Here is a 22,690-nt window from a genome sequence, read left to right as displayed (position 1 = left end):
AAAGATATCAGACCACTACACCTGTGTGATCAACGTTCAGACTGACCATTGCTGTCCATCCACTCAGAGGAAAAATAAATCAGCAAATATTGATATAGCTGTACTAAAACAGGCACTAGGACAAATGGAATGGCAGTCAATTAATACTTTAAATAATCCAAATGATATTTACAACCGTATATTATTAAATTTCAAAGAAGCCTATGAAATTAGTTCAGTTTGTAAAATAAAAAGACAAAAGCAAACAAAGAAGCCATGGATGAGTTTAAAAATAGTTAACATGATTAAAAAAAGAGACAAACTTTTCAGAACACATAAAGCCTACCCAAATATAACCAAACATAGAGTTGATTATAAAATTGCTAGAAACCAGGTAGTTGCAGAAATTAATAAAGCTAAAAGAAATTATTACTATTGTTTGTTCCAAAGAAGTAGAAACGATATGAAAGTGACTTGGAATAATATAAATACAATTTTGGGAAAAAATAAAACAAAAAATATAGATGAGGTCGTAGAGAAATATTTATTGGATAAGAACAACAAAATAGAAACAGTGTGCAATTCCTTTGGAGAACAATTCACAGAATGTGTATATGCATCTTTACATGACTGTCAGATAATTGTGTCACAATATAAGGAGCAAAAGAAATGTAAGGAGACTCTAACCATACCAGACCTGGATAAGGAAAATTTTAATATATTAGTACAATCTATGAAGAAAAAGGGACCTGGTTTAGATAATATACGCATGCAGGACATAAAAAACAATTCTGATTTACTGTCTGAACCCATAATAAGACTGATAAATACTTCAATTAAAAAATCTTGCGTTCCAGAACTGTTAAAAACTGCAGTAATTAGACCAATTTATAAAGCAGGAAGTCATGAGAGCTATTTGAATTATCGTCCAATATCTATTTTACCAGCTATTAGTAAGTTAATGGAGCGATATATTGCAAATAATTTGATTGACCATTTAGAAAGGAATAGTATTATTAGCAAACAGCAATATGCATATCAGAGGAAGAAAGGAACAAACGAGCTACTTTTAGATTTTACAGATTATATAAATGAACAGCTTAGTGAAGGAAAACAGGTTTTAGTAATATTTATAGACTTTAGTAAGGCATTTGATACTTTAAAGCATGAGACAATTGCAATGGCTCTGGACACAGCAGGAGTAAGAGGGCAAATTAAAGACTGGTTTTTAAGTTATTTAATGGATAGAAAATGTAAGGTTAGAATTAAGAGTACATATGGAGAGGAAAAAATCTTAAGGTATGGGGTACCCCAAGGTAGTATATTAGGGCCATTGATATACTTGTTGTATGTTAATTCACTTCCTGAAATATTACAATTTAGTAGAATATATATGTATGCAGATGACACTGCGCTTGTATTATCCCACAAAAACATTCAGGAAGCTACCGAAAAAATGCAAATAGATTTCTTAAGTTTAACCATGTGGTGCCACGACAATGGTCTAGCTATAAATGGAGATAAATCAAAGTTGATGCACATACATTCACCGTCATACAAATGCTCAGAAATAAATGTGAAATTCCATTGTCATGACTGCTTACACAATAAACAATTTGAAAATGCTGCATGTGGGTGCCTACCATTACAGAATGTAGTGAATTACAAATATTTAGGTATAACAATTGACCACAATATGAAATGGGATTTACAAATTAAGACAGTAACAAACAGGCTACGAGTTTGTGCAGCAAAATTTTTCTATTTAAAAGATTTTTTACCTTTTACAACAATGAAAATCATATATTCAGGCATATGTGAGTCAGTGATTAGATATGGCTTAAGATCATGGGGATCAGCATCACCCACAGCCATAAATCAAATAAAAACTGTGCAAAATAGAATCATAAAAACTATGACAAAGCTTGACTCTACTGTTTTGTCAGAAAACCCTCTGCTCGGATATAGGATGGTTGAGGTATTACCAGTGGATGTATTATTTGAGTATATAATTTTACTTGATTACTATTTCTCAAATGAATTTAAAGTAAAAAATGACCATAGATACAATTCACGCAAACAGTTTTATATTGTTCCTAAGACCACAAACAAATTTTCAAAAAGAGTTAGAAAATTTCTAGTTCCAACGTTTTTTAATAGATTGCCAACTGAAATAGAAAATATAACTAGTTTTAGAGTCTTGAAATCTAGGCTTAAGCATTGTTATCTCAATAAATTCATTTAAACATTGTTTATTACATTACTTTCTTTTTATATTATTGTTAAAGTTAAAATCATTTAATGCACGTTATTTATTTTAGTATTGTCATCTCAAGGAATCCATTAAAACTGGTTTAATATTGTTGTTATTATAAATTATTTAATTATTTATTTAGTTATGTATTGTTGTATTGTTAAAAAATTATTTCATTATATTATTGTTAAAGTTGAGAAGTATTTAATGCATGTTATTTATTGTTATATATTTTATTTATTTAAGATAATTGTTTCAAGTTGTTTTTAAAGCAAGCTAGTCTTATATAGAAAGGTAGAGAATAAGTCAAAACAACAAATAGCAGATCTTGACAAGAAACAAGGAAAACCAGAGTGTAATATGGAGAAGACTGACCAAGGGACAAAGTACATTGTTATCTAGAACAAGTTTATCTCTATGAGCTGCAGACAAGCCAATTTTTCCTGGCTTTTGCAGCAAGCTTTGTTTATGAAAAAAAAAAAAAAAAAAAAAACAGCTGTGTCTAAGGAACATGTCGGCCTTAGTCACTAACAAGACTACAAGATCGCGCCACTCATCCTACACTCATCCTTCACTCATATTTGGGTTAAAATACGCACATAGTGGCGTCCCCATCTTAACTAATTGATAATTGATAATTGAAAAAAACTCTGTTTGTTAACGCTCTTCGAATGAAGTGATTACCTTGAGGCCTGATGATGGTTCAGAAGAACCAAAACTAGTTGCCAAAATCAGCAACAAAGGATTACTATATGCAGGTATTGTAAACCATTTTAAGTAAAATAATTTCAAGCAGTTTTTTTGTAAAAATCTGATTTTTACATTATTTTATAAAAACCTTACAATTAAAATTAGCAATTTCCAAGAAATTAAAAAACTCCAGGGATACCGAAGATTAATACCAACATAACAAATTTAATCAAAATCGTACCTTGTCCACAGTATAGAATTAAGTAGTCTCTGTACACATCTACAAACACACACACAAAACGACTTTTTTGGATTCAGGGAGACCCAACTATTACATTTTCCCCTAAAACTCAAACAGAACAATTTTGACAAAAACAATATACTTTCTCAATTTTTTTCTTTATACACTATCTATAGGGGGAGAAAGTAATAATACTGCTCTTAAAGTTATCTATAATCTTTTTTTAAGAATTAATAACGTTACAAATAATAATTGTTTTCTTATTAGATGAAAGCAGCCAAACTGAAATTCATTGAAGCCTTTTCCACCAAAGCTGCCAAAAAAGGATTGGTCATCTGTTTAGGACTTGTGTTAATCCGGCAGTTTAGTGGTATGCCTGGTATCATATACTACAATACCAAAATATTTCACGTAAGTTGACAAGCTTGATAAATCTACAATACTCAAAGAATACTATATTTTTTAAACTCTTTAAACAGGCCATATTATTTACTTTAAACTGTTGTTTCTGTAACTGCCTTCTAGGCCTAATGGCCTTCAAATAATACTCTGAAGAAGCCTCTGAAAGAGGTGAAATATCAAGTATTATTATGTGTGTGTTTTTATGTGTTCTTTGACTCGTCTGCAACTTTCATCAGGTGAGTTAGCTGTGTCCTCTCCATCATATATACTTATTTAATCCAAGCTAAATGCTTTTTCCTAAAAACTTTAGAAAACTATTCAATTATTCAAAAAAAAAAACTGCTCAGGGACGGACCCCATGAAACTCAAAATTATGAAAAATATGAGAGCAGAGAGAGAAAACCTAATTGTTGTAAAATGTCAGTGAGCCAGTCAATAAAAAGCTATATCATCAGTAAAAAATGTACACACAACATCATAAAGACAGAAATCCATACACAGGTTGTCCCGTTTAAGTAAACAGCCAAACTTCGGGGAATGGTTCTATGGGTCAAAATAAAGAGGAAATCAAGAATGACTTTTTCCTACAGTTACCTAACAATGAACATGTTCTCTCACTGATTTGAGAATTTGGCCAATTTGCTCATCAGTCAGACAATGTTAACATTGTCTCACTCCAGATTTGCAACGTGAAGTCACGTTTCTTTACCAATTTATTTGTTTTATGGTAATTGGGGGAAAAATATAATGTGCAACTCGAGTGCAAATTGCAAAATGCACAAATAACTATTTTTAAATCGCTTTGTTAACCAGATATTTGTTTTTTTGTAGGTTTTACATAAAGATAAATTATCATTAGATTATTATCATTATAAATTGTAAAACTTTATAAACCTTTGTCCTAGATGCTCAATGTGTTGCCATACAAAGTATGGAGGTACTTTTGCCATAGCCATGGAACCAGTACTTAATAACCCTGATAATTTTAATGTATTGAAAAGAACCTGTCTAGGTCCTAGGTAAAAATGTTAATATGTTTGTGTTGTTTATTCTTTTACAACAATGACACTTTTTTCATTTAATTTATTTCAAATTCTTGCAGGAGGCTGGTTTTTCCTTGAGCCCCAACATACAGACTATTCTTCTAGGCTCCTTAAACCTTGTATTCACTATGGTGTCCTCTACGGTGATTGACAAGCTCGGTCGTCGACCTCTATTGTTCATCTCTGGAGCAGGAATGGCTACTTCTACGTTCTTTCTTGGCCTCTTCTTCTTCCTCAAAGATAGAAATTACGACCTTTCGTCAATTGCTTGGTTACCCCTAGTTATTATTTGTATCTTTGTAATCTCATTTTCTTTGGGGTTCGGACCCGTTCCGACAGTACTTTTTGGTGAAACGTTTCCAAGAAATATCGCAACCCATGCTCTTTCAGTCGTTTTTTGTCTCAGTTCTTTTTCACTCTTTATAGTCACATTTTATTTTGAAGTAATAAGTTTAGCGATCGGCAGAGGAGGTCTTTTCTTTATCTGTACAACCTGCACTTTTGTAGGTATTTTGTTTGCACATTTTTTTGTTATTGAGACAAAAAACAAACCTTTAGAACAAATTGTAAAGGAGTTGGGAGAATAGTAAATTACAGTATTATGTTATAGCCCAAGTCTATACACAAACAAATCATTCAAGAGATTCTTTGGGGTATCTGTGCCTGAATGTTTTTAACAGATACTCACACTGGTCTGTTGTCATAATATTTTAATTTTATACTTGTCCAATGAAACATTCTCCCATAACGTTTGTGTCTGTGACTTTTTAGAAACCATATAGGCTATATATACAGGGTGAGTTTTATTTGTCCCCCCAACTTTTTTCTACATTTTTTCAAATATCAATCCCAGACCACTTCCAAACATTGTTGGGTAGTAAGTACTTCATTTTGACAGGTTGGTCATTTCCGGCCGCCATCTTGGATCCGCCATATTGGATGCAAAATATTTTTTTCAAATGTAAAGGTGGAGTTGTGACCCATTATTTCAAACTAAATTTTTACCTTGATTACAATGCCACAAACCGTTTTAAAAAATCTTGATCCGTTCCAAAGTTATGAGGGCTTTTCAAAACTTTATTTTTAGCCCATTTTAAAATTGTGCATTTACAAACTAAGACCATAATCTTAAAATAGTGCTAGATAAAGATAAGTATACACTACTAGTCATTGTAGACCTATTTTCACTTGGTTATGACAGATTTATTTTTTTCGGCCGCCATCTTGGATCCGCCATTTTGAAACGTGATAAATTATTTTAAATATGAAGAGGGTGTTGTGACCCATCATTTCGAATTACCTTTTTAAGCTGAACTCAATTCCATGACCCGTTTTTCATTTGATATTTTGATTTTGAACTATTGACATTTTTTACAATAAAATTGCAATATTTCACAAATAAAACTTGATAACGAAAAATGGATTGCGGCATTGAGTTTAGCTTAAAAAAGTAATTCGAGATGATGGGTCACAACCCCCCTTCATATTTAAAATAATTTATCACACTTCAAAATGGTAGATCCAAGATGGCGGCCGAAAAAATACATCCGTCATAACCAAGTGAAAATAGGTCAACAATGACTGGTAGTGTATCCTTATCTTTATCTATCACCATTTTGAGATTATGGTCTTAGTTTGTAAATGCACAATGTTAAAATGGGCTAAAAATAAAGTTTTGAAAAGCCCTCATAACTTTGGAATGGATCAAGATTTTTTTAAACAGTTTGTGGCATTGTAATCAGGGTAAAATTTTAGTTTGAAATAATGGGTCACAACTCCACCTTTACATTTGAAACAAATATTTTGCATCCAATATGGCGAGCACGTTTGAATCCTCAACAAAACATTGTAAATCCAAGATGGCGGCCGGAAATGACCACCTTGTCAAAATGAAGTACTTACTACCCAACAATGTTTGGAAGTGGTCTGGGATTGATATTTGAAAAAATATAGAAAAAAGTTGGGTGGGGGAATTAAAACTCACCCTGTATACTGTATATATATATATACATTAAGACACTAACTAATAAAGACCTTTGACAATATAAAACTACTTTTCTGTTTCCCACTTTTCTCTGCAATCCAGATTTATTTAGTGATATATATATTTATTTAGTGATATATTTGTACTTTTATTTTTGAATTTTTAAAACTGGTTTGGAATTTGATTTACATATTTTTAAGATACACCCTCCTCTAAAAAAATATTGTTTGTCAGATTTAAAAAATCATTGTTTTCTTATTTTACAAATAAATTCTTCTATAATACTAAACAAAACTCTTGAGAATTTATAACTTGCTTTCCAAATTAATGTATTTAGCCATTACATATATGTTTGTTTCCTCAATGTGTTTCCTTTAGGTTTAAATTACAATACTGGAGTTAAAAATGAAGGTTGGAACTGACCGAATTGAATTCTTGTTATTGTGATTAAATAGATAAAATACCCCCGCCGCAGCAAACCTGCGAGACTAAGCAAATTTCCATTTGCCTGATTGGATTTACACTAAAATGCCTCCTTAAAAATATGACATTTTTATTCCCTATTTAAATAAAATTAGTTTAAAGAGCACGGTTTTCTGCAAAAGGGAGGGTAGAAAAGTGTTTTTTTTTATGTTAATAGTTTAGTATGAAATAAATGCATTTCCCAAATTTGATCAAAATAAGTTCATAAACAAAACAAGCAACAAAACTACAACAGTTTACTTATTATCCATAAAAATAACATAAGAATTTAAAATTTACCATTTTTTCAAATTTTCTCTGTAACAATTAGGCGCATAATAATAAGACATAAGACATGTTTATTTCCAGTAGACATATTACAAATGCATTGGAAGAGTCAAAACATTTTTCATGCAGAGCAGTTGTCAAATTGAGAAGTAAGTTACAAAGTATTCTTTGAAGTCTACGAAAAAATAATGCATTTTAAGTTATTTAGTTATTGGTCTTAAACTAATATCACAGAGTTTATCACTATCGAGAAGTAAAAAAAACCATTTAAAAGTTAGCAAAACATTACAAAATTAGACAGGTTGTACTACAAGGCATTAGGTGAAGGCATAAAAGTTAGACAATGACAACTAAAAACATAACTTTGACGAAGGAAGGTCTAAAAAGTCTTTGAGTTCGTAAAAAGGATTAACAGCTAGTCATTGGAACATTTTATGTTTAAAAGAATTATATGGGAGAGAGAACATAAAAGTAGAATACATTGCATGCCCACTATTTCATAGCTTTTCTTAGATTTCTCCAGTCTAACATAGGGAATGTCAAGTTTATCTCTGAATCGAGTATTGTGCTGGTGGACATCTTTACGGCAGTTGAAAGCATTTAAATTCTTAAAACTAGTTAACAATAAATTAAAAATATACAAGTTAACAACAGTGAGAATTTTAAAATCAATAAAAATTGGTTTATGGTGTTCAATAACATCTACTTTGGCTATTATTCTTAGAATCTTTTTCTGAATTACAAGAACCGTTTTTACATGTGGGCTATTTCCCCAAAAAATTATTCCATAGCTTACTGATGATTGGAAGAGGCCATAGTAAACATTTAACAGACAATCTATTGGGATTACACATCTTAATTTTCTAAAGAGGCACTTTAATCGACTCATCCTAGTACAAAGTTGGTTTATATGAGGCTCCCAAGACAATTTTTGATCCAATGTAACACCAAGAAATTTTACATGACTGTTAGACACTATAGTATATGGAAGTTCCCTAAGACTAAAAATTAGGTCCAAGGTTTTGTCCTTATTTAAAAGAAAGCTGTTGGCAGCAAACCATTCTGTGGCCCTATTCATACCATGAACCACAGAATTTCTGAGGTTAGATATATCTCTACCAATATTAAGCATGGTCGTATCATCTGCATATTGAAAAATATTTCCATTTAAGTTACAAGGTAGATCATTCACAGCAATAAGAAACAATAGAGGGCCAAGTACAGACCCCTGGGGAACGCCACAGTTGCTAGTAGCAATAGAGGAAGTCTCTCCTCCTATGCAAACCACCTGCCTTCTGTCCGCGAGGTAGGTCTCAAAGAGACTGAGCGCACCACCATGGACCCCGTAATACTGCAGTTTGCGCAGTAAGATGCCATGATCAACACAGTCAAACAGTAATGCTTCAATGAACTAAATTCGTGTGGTGTGCCACAGGGCTCAACATTGAGTTTTGTGTGGTTTTTTTTTTGACAATCATAGGGTTTTTACATACCTAAGTCAAATTGCCCAAGGAATGATATTGCTCATCAGCTTACATGTTTCATTGCGAAGACAACATTTTCAAAGATTGCAACTCGTCAAAAACACATTTAAAACACGGACACGAACACAGAAAACATTAATACGGTACGAATACACGATAAACATTATAATAGCGCTATCTGAATGTTTATTGTGTATTTGTACCGTATTAATGTTTTCTGTGTTCGTGTCCGTGTTTTAAATGTGTTTTTGACGAGTTGCAAGCTTTGAAAATGTTGTCTTCGCAACTAAATACGTAAGCTGATGAGCAAAATCATTCTTTGGACTATTTGACGGAGGTATGTAAAAACCCTATGGTTGTCATAACAATATAGTCCAGGGCCGAAAACATGAATTTTGGTTTTTTTCATCAAGATGAAAAATGTCGTTCACAACTCGTCATGAAAGATCCATTTCAGGGGTTAGTTGTTTACTGGGCTTTACTTTGCTTCTCGTAAGCCCCTTTCTTTTGCCCCAAACTGGATCACTTTCTGGACTAGTAGGCCTAGTGAAATGTACTATTTATACTGTAACTCTTTAAGTTTATGCACAGTATAGTAAAAGCAACAAAAGATCATTTTATTCTGTCACCAAAAAGGGTGATACAGTATGAATGAAACATTTTTTTCTGTTTAAAAACATCACCACTAAATAAATAACAAAATGTTACTTAAATTCAAAAGACAATGACCAACACAATCAACATCCGCTAACAGATAACCCTAAGTTAAGATACTATCAGTGTTATCAACTTACTAAGTGAAAATGTTAATCATTATTATATCATACTTATTCATGTTCCCACATAGATAGAATTAGAAGTATGTAAATCTGGGCTAGTACACTACTTAACAATAAGACATTGTTCAAAATGAATCTAAAAACACCTCTTTTACATTAAATAGTAGGTAGTTTATTTATCTTTTAGGAACATAGGTTATAAGGAACTAACCACAGAAACATGGGGAATTTTCCAGTAGCAGGTAAGATATTTTACTGTTAACTATCAAACTATTTGTCTTTTAAGTATTATTTAACTGATATTAAGTTAAAAATTAAAACAATTTATGACTTTTTTACTTCTTTCAAAATAAAAATCTTTCAATTGATGCAGTTATGTCGCAAAATAATGACAGAACCAATGAATGAATTCTTTTTTGCAATAAAGTTTGATAGCAATGTTGATATTTCTATTATTCTATTAGCTATTCGCCATAGAAAGTTCAACTGTAAGATATTCCAGATGCAGAAAACCTGCAGACTAAGCTAATTTCCGTTTCACTTATTGGATTTTTACTAAAATACTATCTTATAGAAGTTAGATTTATTTCCTATTTAATTAACAATAGGTTTGATGAGTGCTTAGGTTCGCTGCTACAGAGAAGGAAGTGTTTTTCTTTTTTCTAGTAAAATGTTAATAGTTGGATGTGAAATATTACAAATTCTCAGATTTTATTCTTTTGTAAAGCAATCTACTTAAACCACCCCAATCTATTTTTACTCACCATAAAAGTAACATAGGAATTAATCAATTAATTTCTTTTTTCTTTTCTCTGTAAGTATTTTGTACAACAAAACTTCATTCAATAACAAAATTATTTATTTTCAAGCTCTACAAGGTGGTTTCAAAATTAATTTTTGTTTTGAGGGCCAAAAACTGGAAAATAATTTTCAGCCAATAAAATTGTTCTGCTTCGCGAAACCCTTAACACATGATTGTTCCGAATTTCATCAAAATCTGATAATTCTTACTTGCATCGTGCTTTTAGACTTATATATGTACCGTATATAAATTGTTTGAATCCTAAACCTATGTGTGACTTCAAGATTCTAGGGACATCCCATCTCATCACTACATTGGGGAAAGTGCTGGCTCTAATGCAGTGGGAATCTATGCACCAATGATACCAACATATGCAGGAAAACATACATTAAACCACAGCTTTAGTATGCCTGGTGAAAGTGGTGCATCAGGAGGATTTCAGGACGATTTAAATAAAGGAGGTTTGGTAATTCATTTCATATACTTTTGATTTATGGAGGCCATTCATTTTATTTATTTATGATTTGCAATCATCGTTTAATTGTAGTTTACAGTCTTAGAACACTGTTCTGATTGTATAATTCGTCAAAGTCAATCAGGAATCAACAGATAATAAATTGGCTTATTTGTAGTATTAAATATTTCTATTTTATTTAAGAGTATAAATTGCAAACAAAGATGTGAAAAATCTGTAAAATTTCTGAAGTACAGTAATTTTACAGTATTAGCCAAAATAAACAGTACTGAACTCTGGCTAGTTTGTTTATACGATCCAATGGTTGTCCAGTTTGTATCCTGTAGGGAAAACCACCAATATTTTTGAACATTCTTCTCATTGACGTATTGCTAATATTCAGTTTAAGAGAAGCTCGCATTATACTTCTTTTAGGTGACTGTAACACTTGCTGCAACACTCTTCCGTGGTTTTCATTTGTACAGACAGTAACTGGGCGACCTGAAAAGCCCTTTCGCTGTGTCAAAACACTACCAGTTCTTCGAAATTTTTCGACAACACTAAGAATCACAGCATTACTAGGCGGGTTTTTGTGGAAATGTTCCTGAAAACGTAAAGCAGTGTGTGACAAGCTTGGACCACCCGCACGTCCAATTTCGTATGAGCGAAAATAATGCTCTACGATAAAAGTTTTTTCTAAAGTTGTTAGCACCATGTTAACAAAAACTAACCTCAAATAAGAAAGAAGTAATGAACGCAAAGCCGTGGCAACAATCACCTATTGAATCAGCTGATCGAGAAGGCAACTACAGCTGATTCAGTTTCAGTACTGTTTATTTTGGCTAATACTGTATTTCACACCTTTAGAACTGTTTGCCGATGAAAAATACCAACTGCATTAAAAAAGTATGGATAATTTTCAACAATATTCCAAAGCTGTGTTAAAACTAAGTCAATATTGATTTTTTAAAGTTCGTGATCCAGTAATCAGAACAGAAGTTTGCCAGTTTGAATCTGAAATAAAATCAAACTCTTTGATGGTTTGAATCTGGACAAATGAGACTTTAATGATCCTGACTGACCAGCTGATCTTAGTCAGTAACACAGCTGTTATCTAATTAATTTAACACTCATCTGCCGTCATGTGACAGTGTCAAATAGAAATCTAATCTAATTAATAAGTACTCTAATTAATTGATATTTTTTTACTTTATTGCTTACGTTTATAGCTTAAACTATCTTTTTCCAGGAATTAACAAAGATCTGACAACAAATGGCTTCAGTGAGAGTGGAATAACTTTTGGCGATCCATTTCAGGGTAAGTAAACCTTTAACCATTGATAAAATATGAATAGATCATAAACTTTCTAATACCATTGTAACATCTAATGCTTGTTTTGTTATATGTTAGTTGTCGAATAATGCTAGATAGGAAAGCTATTCAAAATCTTCCGCTTTAGTATTAGTTACACATTTGTTTGTGTATTGATTTGTTAAGATTATGGATGACATATAAATAGCGAATAGAACAGTTAACAATTATTGTTTCTGAAACAAATACTGTATATTTTATATAAGAACACAGTACCCGTAGTTTTGAAGTTAGACAAACAGAAAAAAACACTAAACTACTTGTTAAATATTTATAAACATTCCTTCTTTTGCCTGTAAAAAGAAAATTTGTAATTAATAATGTTCATGAGAATTGGTGTTTTAACATGTATTTTCCACAGTTTTTCTCATAATTAAAATGAATATTTTTCCAAAAATTTGTTTTTGTTGTCAAATTTACTGTAGGCCTGAAATATTCACTGCTAATCTCAGTCTAACACTACAAGTAGATGTTGTGTCTCTTTGCTAATCGTTTGATTTTTTTAGCAAAGCCATAAAAGTTTAATTTTGTTTCTAAAAGCGTTGGCGGATGTGTAACTATTATATGCAACAGATTTAAAGATTAAAATGTTTCTATTTTGTGTCCTCTTCCCGTTGCAAAGCACGGGTACTACAGCTAGTAATTTATAATTCATTACAATCATATTGATTTTATATTGAATACCATCCATATCTATACCTATTTTCAAATAATTTAATTTTGCTGACTGAAATATTATTTTTAACAAACTGTTCATGTTTACACCAGGCTCTGAGGGAAATTCCAAAAGTCAAGCCACATATAAAAAAGAAGTAATAAATAACCTAAATACAAGACTGAAAAACCAATCAGAAAACTCGACTGGGGGACATGATATAAATAATAACCACAATGATAAGTTTATGGATGGCAAGACAAATTCCACAAAAGAAAATATTTTGAATAACGAAGCATTTGTTGAATTTAGAAAAGATTGGACATCGTCAAAATCAGGTCCCAGTTACGAAATTGTAGATAAACAAACAGAAGGATCAGATAAAATTGAAGGTGAGGGTTTTTTTTACATAAAACAGGATACTTTTGTTAGAACAGGAAAACTATAGTTAACTAAAATTACTATGTTACAGTACTAATCTCAATAATGGTAAAAGATTTACTAGAGGGCTCAGTTAAGTGTAATGTGGGACTTCAGCTCTGGAGTCTAGGGTTAACATCTTGCCAATCCCCAACAGTCATTCACAATATGTGTTTCTTGGGTCCAGTGGTTCATAGGTCCACAAGACGTAGATTCTCTTATCAAGTAAAAAAAAGAGAGCGACTATATGGGGGGATCTCCCTCCACAAAACTCACTCATTTCATTTTCCACTATTCTTGCAGACCAATAAACAATAATGAACAATGAAAAAGTCATATCACAAAGCTCACTGATTCTGTACGTTGTAGTTAAAGTGATGTGGACAATATGCTTAGCTTTTGTCACAGAGCCGTTTTGTTTATGTGTACATACGTGTGGTAGAGTTGAAAAATCAAGGAAACAAGTCAGGATTTTTTTTATAGGATAGCAGGCTTACCTGGATGGGAAAGAGTCCAAAATGGCCCAATAGACACAAATGTGCATCATATACATAATAGTAGGCTATATTTTGAACCTATGACCAAAATTGAGGTTTTGCCACCTCGAGATCATTTTTTAAGTTCAAAACGAAGACTTTTTTGACCCATGGTACAAAAAAATAAAAAAAATATTCACCACATACAGATTTGAGAAAATATATATAATAAATGTACACTAACAGCCAACACAACTACAAATTTAAGGTTATGTGAAGAAATATAGAAGAATCAGCAAAAATAATATTAAAGTTAATATTAAGCTAGTTTTGACTCTTTCCCATTCAGATAAGTCTGCTATCCTCTCAAAAAATCCTAAAAAACTAGAGTATAAGGGTTAGAGTACAACCCTTGTACTCTATGACATCCACAAACAACAAGTCAAGTAGTTTATTTTCATACAATAGATACATTTCACAAATAAATTAAGCACAGTTGGTGAAACAGGTGACATTGACAATGTTTTAACCTCTAATATAAAACTGGACTGAAGAATAGAGTTGCGAGACTTTGGCCACCATTTGTACTAAGGGATGGAGTACATTGTACTTTAAAACCCTAGCATTCATTATATTGAATTTTAGCCTCCTGATCACATTTAAATACTATAAATTGGTGTAAAATACCTGCATTTATGCGATCTTGTTTGTAGCTGAGTTGCACCGGTTTCAACTCCCATTGGAGTCATCTTCAGGCAGTTAGATGTCTTCTCGCTTCATTCGAAGGCCGTCAATAGATAATAAATAAATAAACAAAACACAAACACGTACACGGACATGAATAACAACATTTAAGGCTATAAAATACTGAAAACGGTAGGCCTACGGGACACGACACGACATGATCGGGCGAAAGTTATGTCTAGACTGCCGGTCAGAATCAACATGATACAAGGCCTTAAATGTTCTTATTCATGTCCGTGTACGTGTTTGTGTTTTGTTTATTTATTTATTATCTATTGACGACCTTCGAATGAAGCGAGAAGACATCTAACTGCCTGAAGATGACTCCAATGTGAGTTGAAACCGGTAGCAACTCAGCTACAAACAAGATCGCATAAATGCAAATATTTAACACCAATCCCTAGCATTCCTATTCGTGGCTAATTTGTGACATGATTTGTCAACACAGTGGCATCTCCAGACATCTACTATAGCTTCGTCATAAATAAATGTTTGAAAACGTTTCTTTAAATTGCTGTAAAATATACTCATGGTAGGATATTTGTTGGAAACTAAATTTAATAATTCTGTCAGAATCCAAATCTATGAGTGTTGAAGAATGTTGTTGACTAATACCATTGACTATTGGATACAGGAAGTATCAATAGTTGTATCAATAGTCAAAGCTATTACTTTAAAAGTTCAGGAAATAATAAGATTTGGAAATTCCTATGTTGTCCAAGTTTATCAATGAAACACAACAAATTCTCCCTAGTTATTCCTTTCCATTACATCTTAATGCATGATTAACTTTTTAAACATTTGTTTAGTTTTCAAAACAGAAAATGTTTATCATTACCATTTTGCAGACAAACTTGCCCACATTATTATTAAGTTATCAAAGAGATTGGAAGAGTAGTACAAAATTTCTTTCAATAAAATTGAGTTATATGTCTTATTAGTTGAATTTTTAAGTTTTATGTAATTTTTATGTTTTTAAACTACACATATAACACTCATATACATTTTAATATCCATTTTCACCTTTATGGGGTAATTTATTGATTAAACCTGCAGTTCCGTCCGATGACAAATCGTTGCCAATGTACAGGGACTGGAGCCACACCTAATGACAATCAGTATTTGAGTATTGATGAGTCTGGGCATCGCCTGGGACAGAGGCAGTTTAGTAAAGGACACAAGGATAGTTTATCCTCCAATCTGGTGCGAGGACTTGACCATCTGAAGGACGCTCAACTCAACAAAGACTTGGCCTTCACACTGAGGGAACGACAGACGCTGGGAATCCATGGACTTCTACCTCCTCGCATTTATTCACAAGAGGAACAGTTGAACTTGTGTCGACTCAACATTGAAAGGTACAAGGACAATCTCGACAAATACGTATATCTCATGGATTTACAGGACAGAAATGAAAAACTGTTCTATCGTTTTCTCTCAGAAAATGTAGAAACATTGATGCCAGTAGTTTATACTCCCACAGTTGGTTTGGCATGCCAGAAATACGGCTTGATCTACCGTCGGCCAAAAGGACTCTACATATCGATTCATGATAAAGGCCACATTTACGATGTTTTGAAAAACTGGCCAGAATCAGATGTCAGAGCGATTGTTGTGACCGACGGAGAGCGTATTTTGGGCTTAGGAGATTTAGGAGCTTACGGAATGGGGATTCCAGTCGGAAAGCTTGCTTTGTACACTGCGCTTGCGGGTATAAAACCACAACATTGTCTCCCCATAACATTGGACGTTGGAACAAACACCCAAGACATACTAGACGATCCTCTGTACATTGGACTTAGACAGAAGAGGATTACAGGGGAACTATATGATGATTTCGTGGACGAATTCATGCGAGCTGTTGTTCGCCGTTACGGTCAAAGCACTCTTATACAGTTTGAAGACTTTGCCAACACAAATTCCTTCAGGCTTTTGGACACATACAGGGACAAATATTGCACATTCAATGACGATATCCAGGGAACCGCATCTGTTGCTTTGGCGGGAATACTAGCCTCGCTGAAGATTACCAATACAAAACTTTCTGAAAACACAATCCTGTTGCTGGGCGCAGGAGGTGCTTCCCTGGGTATTGCAGAGCTTTGTGTGATGGCCATGAGGGCAGAGGGAATTTCTGAGGAAGATGCCAGAGCAAAGATCTGGTTGGTTGACTCAAAAGGATTAATTGTCAATGATCGCCCAGAGGGTGGAATAACTGGACAAAAATCCAAATTTGCACAGTCTCATCAACCGATTCAAGATCTCTCTGAAGCTGTGAAGTCAATAAAACCTAATATACTTATTGGAGCATCTGCAATGTCAGGAGCTTTTACCCCAGAAATCATTCAAACAATGGCAGCCAATAACAAGCATCCTATAATTTTTGCACTTAGTAATCCGACTTGCAAAGCAGAGTGCACAGCTGAACAAGCGTATAGGTACACTGACGGAAGAGCATTTTTTGCTAGTGGTTCCCCCTTTGGCACAGTATCTTTCAAAGACTGTCAGTACAAACCTGGCCAAGGAAATAATGCGTATATTTTCCCTGGTGTGTCACTTGGTGTTATCTGTGCAGGCATCAGGCACATCAGTGACGAAATATTCCTCATTGCTGCTTCAGCATTAGCTGAAGCTGTATCAGATGATGATTTGAAGAAAGGCAGTTTATACCCACCTCTCTCCAATATTAAAATTATCTCAATTAAAATAGCCACAAAAATTATGGAGTATGCTTATCAAAAAGGCATAGCATTCACATATCCCGAACCTGCTGATAAAGAAGGTTTTGTTAGAAACCAACTTTATGATACCACGTACTCTTCTTCAACACATACTGTATTCCCTTGGCCAGAAAATTAAAGATGTAAAAATTATTTGGTGGCAGTTATTAGAATTTAGAATTGCAACGGCAAATGAGACTAGCATTATGTTTGCTTTCCAAACTGTGCAACTCAGATTCCTAATAAAATAGTATTATTACTTTTAAAAATGAGAGTACTGCCAAATAAAATTTAACAGATAAACATTGTATAAATTAAGCTTTCCTGCAGTTTCTATGACTGTTATCTAATGTGAAACTAAAAAGATAAATGTTACAACACTTTTACCTAAGAAGTATTTATTTTAATACAATTTATTGTACAATAAATAATTATAAAAGATTATTTATTTCCTCCATACCCTATTTTATGGATATATTACACTTCGTAAGTAAATTATATATGGTTCTCTTTACAAAATTGATACCTGAGCACCTTTTATGCAGAAGTATTAAAGATTGTTAGCTTTTAAATTATGACATGCACGTATATACATAATAACCAAAATTCCTAATATTTTCTATTTCATTCTTTTGTAAACTAACATTTGAAGTACAAACACAGAGCAAAAATAGAACTTCAATGTGAAAAACAATTAAATTGCATATTAAATCTTTTTAATCTCAAAGATACATTTAAATCTTCTTAGGGCTTAAATCTTAAAAGGGGGAACCTTTGGAAATAAAATAGGAAGAATCAGTAGATCATTTAACAGTAAAACTAGTGCACCTGTTGCTCGAATTCGAGCAATTGCAAAATATTAAAGGTGTTTTTTTTTACGAATAACAGTCACAATTTCTGTTGACTTAAGAGTCATCCCAAAGATAACGTAATCAATCACTCCACTCCATCTATCGAAACTGAAAACGAACTCACTCTGAAAACGAACACTCTAGTGTGTATCATGTGTTTACTTTGAACAGATGTAATTAATACAAATTATTCGTCTGTTTAAGTAAACAAAATCTTTTCTTCATAAGAAATACATTGGGATTTTGATGGCCTGTGGGGCAAAGCCCGAAGACTTTTATTACAGGAATTTGTGAAAGGGGGAGTCTATACAAAAAATACTTAATTTTGACACCTCTTTTGTAAAAATCCGTCAATTATTAACGGAGGAGTAGTGTTTTGTAGAAATCGCCTTCACGTATTATATATAATGATGGTTTGGGAATGGTTCTTATCTCAACGCCAACAATAAACGGTTGTGTTTTCACAACAATCCAATTTTTGGCATGTCTGACATGTTAGTTTAGTGCTCCTGGGAGACAATGGTAAAGCAAATGTATGTTAACCATATATTTAAGAACCAGCTAAAGAAGCGGAATATGTTCTGGTGATGGTGCTGTGTAGACCTAAGCTTTAATAGTTCTGCTTCTTTGACACATTTTCAGTAACAAAAATAACTTTAGGAGATTAAACCGCTATGACTGTGACAACAATCAATCATGAAACTTAATCTAACTCTGCATTAACAGACAAAGGATTGTGTGTAAAAAATATCAGAAATCATATTAACTTGCATCAATATTAAGAAAATTTATATTTAATTTCCACCCTTATCTAACATGTATCATATGACTAGGCAAATGGGTTAAGTGCAAGATGGAGAAACGTTTTCATGAAATTTATCTTCAAATTGGAAAACACGTAATGGGTAATGCGAAACCGCAGTCAAACACACAGTTTCTTCTTACTCGTGATACCAAGGTACATGGTAGAAATCGCATTTGAAATGCAGATGCACTTTTTTCAAAAGGTTGATTAGGCAACAGATTTATCTTCTAAAGCTAAAATATCTTGGAACAAAGGTATTTTCAAAGTGATCTACAAGGGATTCAAATTAAGCTCAGTAGTATAGAATAACTAGCATGTACTTTTTGGATATTGTAGGTTTTCAGTCAGTTTTAAGCCCCCCATACATTAGGCGATTTTGTCGCCCGTCGATGGCGATTGGATCACCGGCAACCATATTACCTATCGCCCAATGTAGGGGGCGTTTCGATCAGATTGCCGACAATTTGGACATCGCCCGGCGACTTACTGATTGCTCGATTTGATTGGTTTCATTCGCTAGCCTCAGTAGTTGAATGAGCTACTCGCAGATTGTGCTACACAGTCTAAAATTATTTTAGACCCATAGTTTTTATTACTGAGGTAGTTGACGAGACAGAAAAAATGCTATATCTTACTATAGGTTGTCCTATCAATTTTATTTTTTAAGAAATTGGCATATGTGACAGAAATCAGTAATCAGTGTACTCCGTTGATGGCTTAATATTCAACAACCTTTATTTTGATACGAAAATGTAGGGACAGAATGTAGTTATATCAACAGTATAATCAGTGGCAATCAAAGGTAAACAACATAATTAATCATTTGTTCGTGAATCTGGGAATACCACATAAATTCTATAAGGCGGAGCACTTTTCACACTTATATTTTGGTGGATTTATTACAAGAACTTGCTACATACACTCCAATAATGCCAGTAACTATTCGTAGAAATAGATTTGATCAGTGTGAGATTGTCAATTTTTTTCATTTTTTAAACGGACGACAGCTTTAGTGAACCCTTAATAAGCTGTTGATTGTTTAAGGATTCAATTTTCAACTTTGATAAACAAAAATGTTCACCATTAATTTCATTGTGTCTGAAATGCTCTACAAAGCAGCACTATTCATGTAAACATGTATTTACAAATATGAATAAAGATCTTTTGATTTGATTTTATTTTATTTGATGTAGAGAGTTACCACATTTAATAACTTTGGTTACGTGTCGAGGGAACTTAAAAATAAATCCAATATAAGATTGGGTAGTGATATGTTTTCAGTACAATTTATGCTAGTAAAAATTACCTTTACACTTCAATTTTACACTCATGATTAATTTTAATAGACAAAAGGTTAAAAGCTTCATGGGAGATAATTTTCAAATGATGAGTTCTGCGGTTCTGCCTAATTACAAATTGTGAATGACAAAAAGGGAAAATGATTGCAATTAAAATCTAAATCTTATTAATGTTTTTTTTCAGTTGTGCTATATTTATTTAGGAATTTAAGACTATTTAGACCTTTGAAACAGTGTTGTTCATTTATTAAGAGAAATTCAAATTGTACTGTATTGTCTTGTATTTTATCGTCTCATAAATGATATAGTTTGACATAATTATTCTGCTGTTCATTTAAAATAAATAAGAACACATTCTGGTTTATAGGTAAAGTCAAACTTGAAAATTCTAAACAAACTGAACTGACTCCTTCCATTCTTCAAGAGAAAGTCATAACATGGTGCAATCTTAAAGTCAGATACAACAATGAGAGAGGCGGAAGTTTTCAAGAAAAAATTATAGTAACATTACCTGATGGCAAAGAAGTAATGGGAAAATCTCGGAGAACCACGCCATACAGTGTAGCAAGAAACATTAGTAAGGGATTAGCTAGAGAGGGGGTTGTAGCTATGGTGGACGATAAACTGTGGGATTTCAACCGACCTCTTGAATCCAGTTGCAAGCTAATTCTTCTCAAATACAACGATCCCAGGGCAAAGAAAGTGTTTCAGAATTCTAGCGCATTGTTACTGGGCGCTGCCTTGGAGAGAGTTTATGGAGGAAAGGCCTGTAGTCACCTGTGTGGGGAAACAGAATTTTGCTATGACATGTACATTCCTGACCGTAAGATCTCTTTTTTTGACTTTCCAGAGATTGAAAATATGGTAAAGAGTATTGTAAATGAGCAACTTCTATTTGAGCGAATGGTAGTAAGGAAGGAAGATGTTTTTAAGTTTTTTAAGTCTAACGAGTATAAACGTAAAATAATAAATGAACTGATAACTCCTACTGTAACTATGTATCGTGTCGGTTCTTTTATTGACATTTGTGAAGGCCCGCTTGTTCAACATACTGGTAAAATAAAAGCCTTCAAGATTACAAAAACGCTAGTCACTCATTGGAAAGGAGACCCCACACTAAAACCACTTCAAAGGTTATGTGGTACTTCATTTCCAGACAAAAAAAAGATGAATCAATGGGAAAAGGGGCAAAAGAATATCATTAAAATAGATCACCGCTCCATAGGAAGGAATCAAGAGCTATTTTTCTTTGATGAGATGAGTCCTGGCTCACCATTTTTTCTGCCAAAAGGCACTCATATTTTTAACAAACTGGTCAACTTCATGAAATCTGAATATTGTAAAAGAGGTTTTAAAGAGGTTATCACTCCAAATTTATTTAAAGCCAAACTCTGGGAGATCTCAGGTCTTCTGGAACACTATCAATCAAACATGTTTTCATTTGAGGCAGAAGAGGAAAAGTTTGTGTTGAAGCCTATGAACTGTCCTGGTCACTGCTTGATATTTGACCATAAGCCGAGATCATGGAGAGAGTTACCACTAAGATTGGCTGATTTTGGGGTCCTACATCGCAAGGAATGTTCTGAAGGACTCTTGGGAATGACAAGGTTACACCGGTTCCAACAAGATGATGCCCATATATTCTGCACCACTGGTCAGATCAAATCAGAGATCACAAGAGCTCTTGATTTTCTTAAATATGTGTACGAAGTATTGGGTTTAGATTTTCATCTTCTCCTTTCCACTAGGCCTGAGAAGTTTATGGGTGAAAAAGCCTTGTGGGACGAAGCCGAGAACCAACTTGTAGAATGCCTCAATGCATTTGGAGAACCTTGGAAAGAAAGTCCAGGAGAAGGAGCATTTTACGGTCCCAAGATCGATGTAAAAATTCAAGATTATCAGCAACGTAGCCATCAGTGTGCCACCATCCAACTTGATTTTCAACTACCAATCAGATTTGGCCTATCGTATAAAAATCAGAACAATGAAATGTCTCGACCAGTCATAATTCATCAAGCTATGCTAGGTTCTGTTGAGCGGATGATCGGGATACTTGCAGAGTCTTATGAAGGGAAATGGCCATTCTGGTTATCTCCTCATCAGGCTATGGTGATACCAGTAGTGCCAAAGTTCAATAAATATGCAGTGGAGGTGAGGCAGCAGCTTGTTGACGCCGGTTTTGAGTGTTTAGTAAATGAACATCCAACCAAACCCTTTGATAACAAGTTGAAAAATGCTCAAGTTGGAGGGTATAATTTTATTCTGACTGTTGGACAAAGAGAGGTTAATACAGAAACTGTGAATGTTCGATCTAGAAATAATTATATAAAAGGTATCTTCACTGTTCCAGAAATTATACAAAAGTTTCAACACTTGACTGAGGTTAAAAATACAACGGATCGATTCTACTAAACATAATTTTGTTTTATTTGAGAAACAGTACGGAAACAAACTCAATCCCAATTAGATATGGATTGGATCTTGGCT

The 22,690-nt window shown here is 33.3% G+C and overlaps 3 protein-coding genes across 3 annotated transcripts in view; all 3 read left to right on the top strand.

Annotated features, from left to right (window-relative positions):
* The window catches only part of LOC129003523 (facilitated trehalose transporter Tret1-like), a 34,943-nt gene extending 22,192 nt beyond the window's left edge, over positions 1–12,751 (top strand). Inside the window, exons 8-11 of the mRNA XM_054431819.1 lie at positions 3,432–3,575; positions 4,669–5,080; positions 12,112–12,180; positions 12,741–12,751. Of these exons, the coding sequence (XP_054287794.1) occupies positions 3,432–3,575; positions 4,669–5,080; positions 12,112–12,180; positions 12,741–12,751 (636 nt within the window). The remainder of the gene's footprint in view (positions 1–3,431; positions 3,576–4,668; positions 5,081–12,111; positions 12,181–12,740) is intronic.
* Positions 12,752–13,136: 385 nt separating this feature from the next.
* On the top strand, positions 13,137–17,622 carry LOC129002809 (NADP-dependent malic enzyme-like). Its single transcript, XM_054430884.1, has 2 exons — positions 13,137–13,281; positions 15,620–17,622. The coding sequence occupies exons 1-2, from the start codon at positions 13,137–13,139 to the stop codon at positions 17,386–17,388; spliced, it is 1,914 nt and encodes a 637-aa protein (XP_054286859.1). The 3' UTR covers positions 17,389–17,622.
* A 1,379-nt stretch (positions 17,623–19,001) lies between these two features.
* On the top strand, positions 19,002–22,690 carry LOC129003522 (threonine--tRNA ligase 1, cytoplasmic-like). Its single transcript, XM_054431818.1, has 2 exons — positions 19,002–19,005; positions 20,571–22,690. The coding sequence occupies exons 1-2, from the start codon at positions 19,002–19,004 to the stop codon at positions 22,613–22,615; spliced, it is 2,049 nt and encodes a 682-aa protein (XP_054287793.1). The 3' UTR covers positions 22,616–22,690.

Source organism: Macrosteles quadrilineatus, unplaced genomic scaffold, assembly GCF_028750875.1.
Source record: "Macrosteles quadrilineatus isolate MER2022 unplaced genomic scaffold, UCM_ALF_1.0 Scaffold_9__3_contigs__length_116548681, whole genome shotgun sequence".
In the NCBI taxonomy this organism is placed as follows: Eukaryota; Metazoa; Arthropoda; class Insecta; order Hemiptera; family Cicadellidae; genus Macrosteles; species Macrosteles quadrilineatus.
Note: the sequence above shows the minus strand (reverse complement) of the source record. Positions and strands in the feature narration are given on the sequence as shown.

Coding starts and splice junctions, on each gene's coding strand:
- LOC129002809 (XM_054430884.1), top strand. CDS start 13,137: ATGGATGGCAAGACAAATTCCACAAAAGAAAATATTTTGAATAACGAA. Junction 13,282..15,619: donor AGGATCAGATAAAATTGAAG/GTGAGGGTTTTT, acceptor GCCAATGTACAG/GGACTGGAGCCACACCTAAT.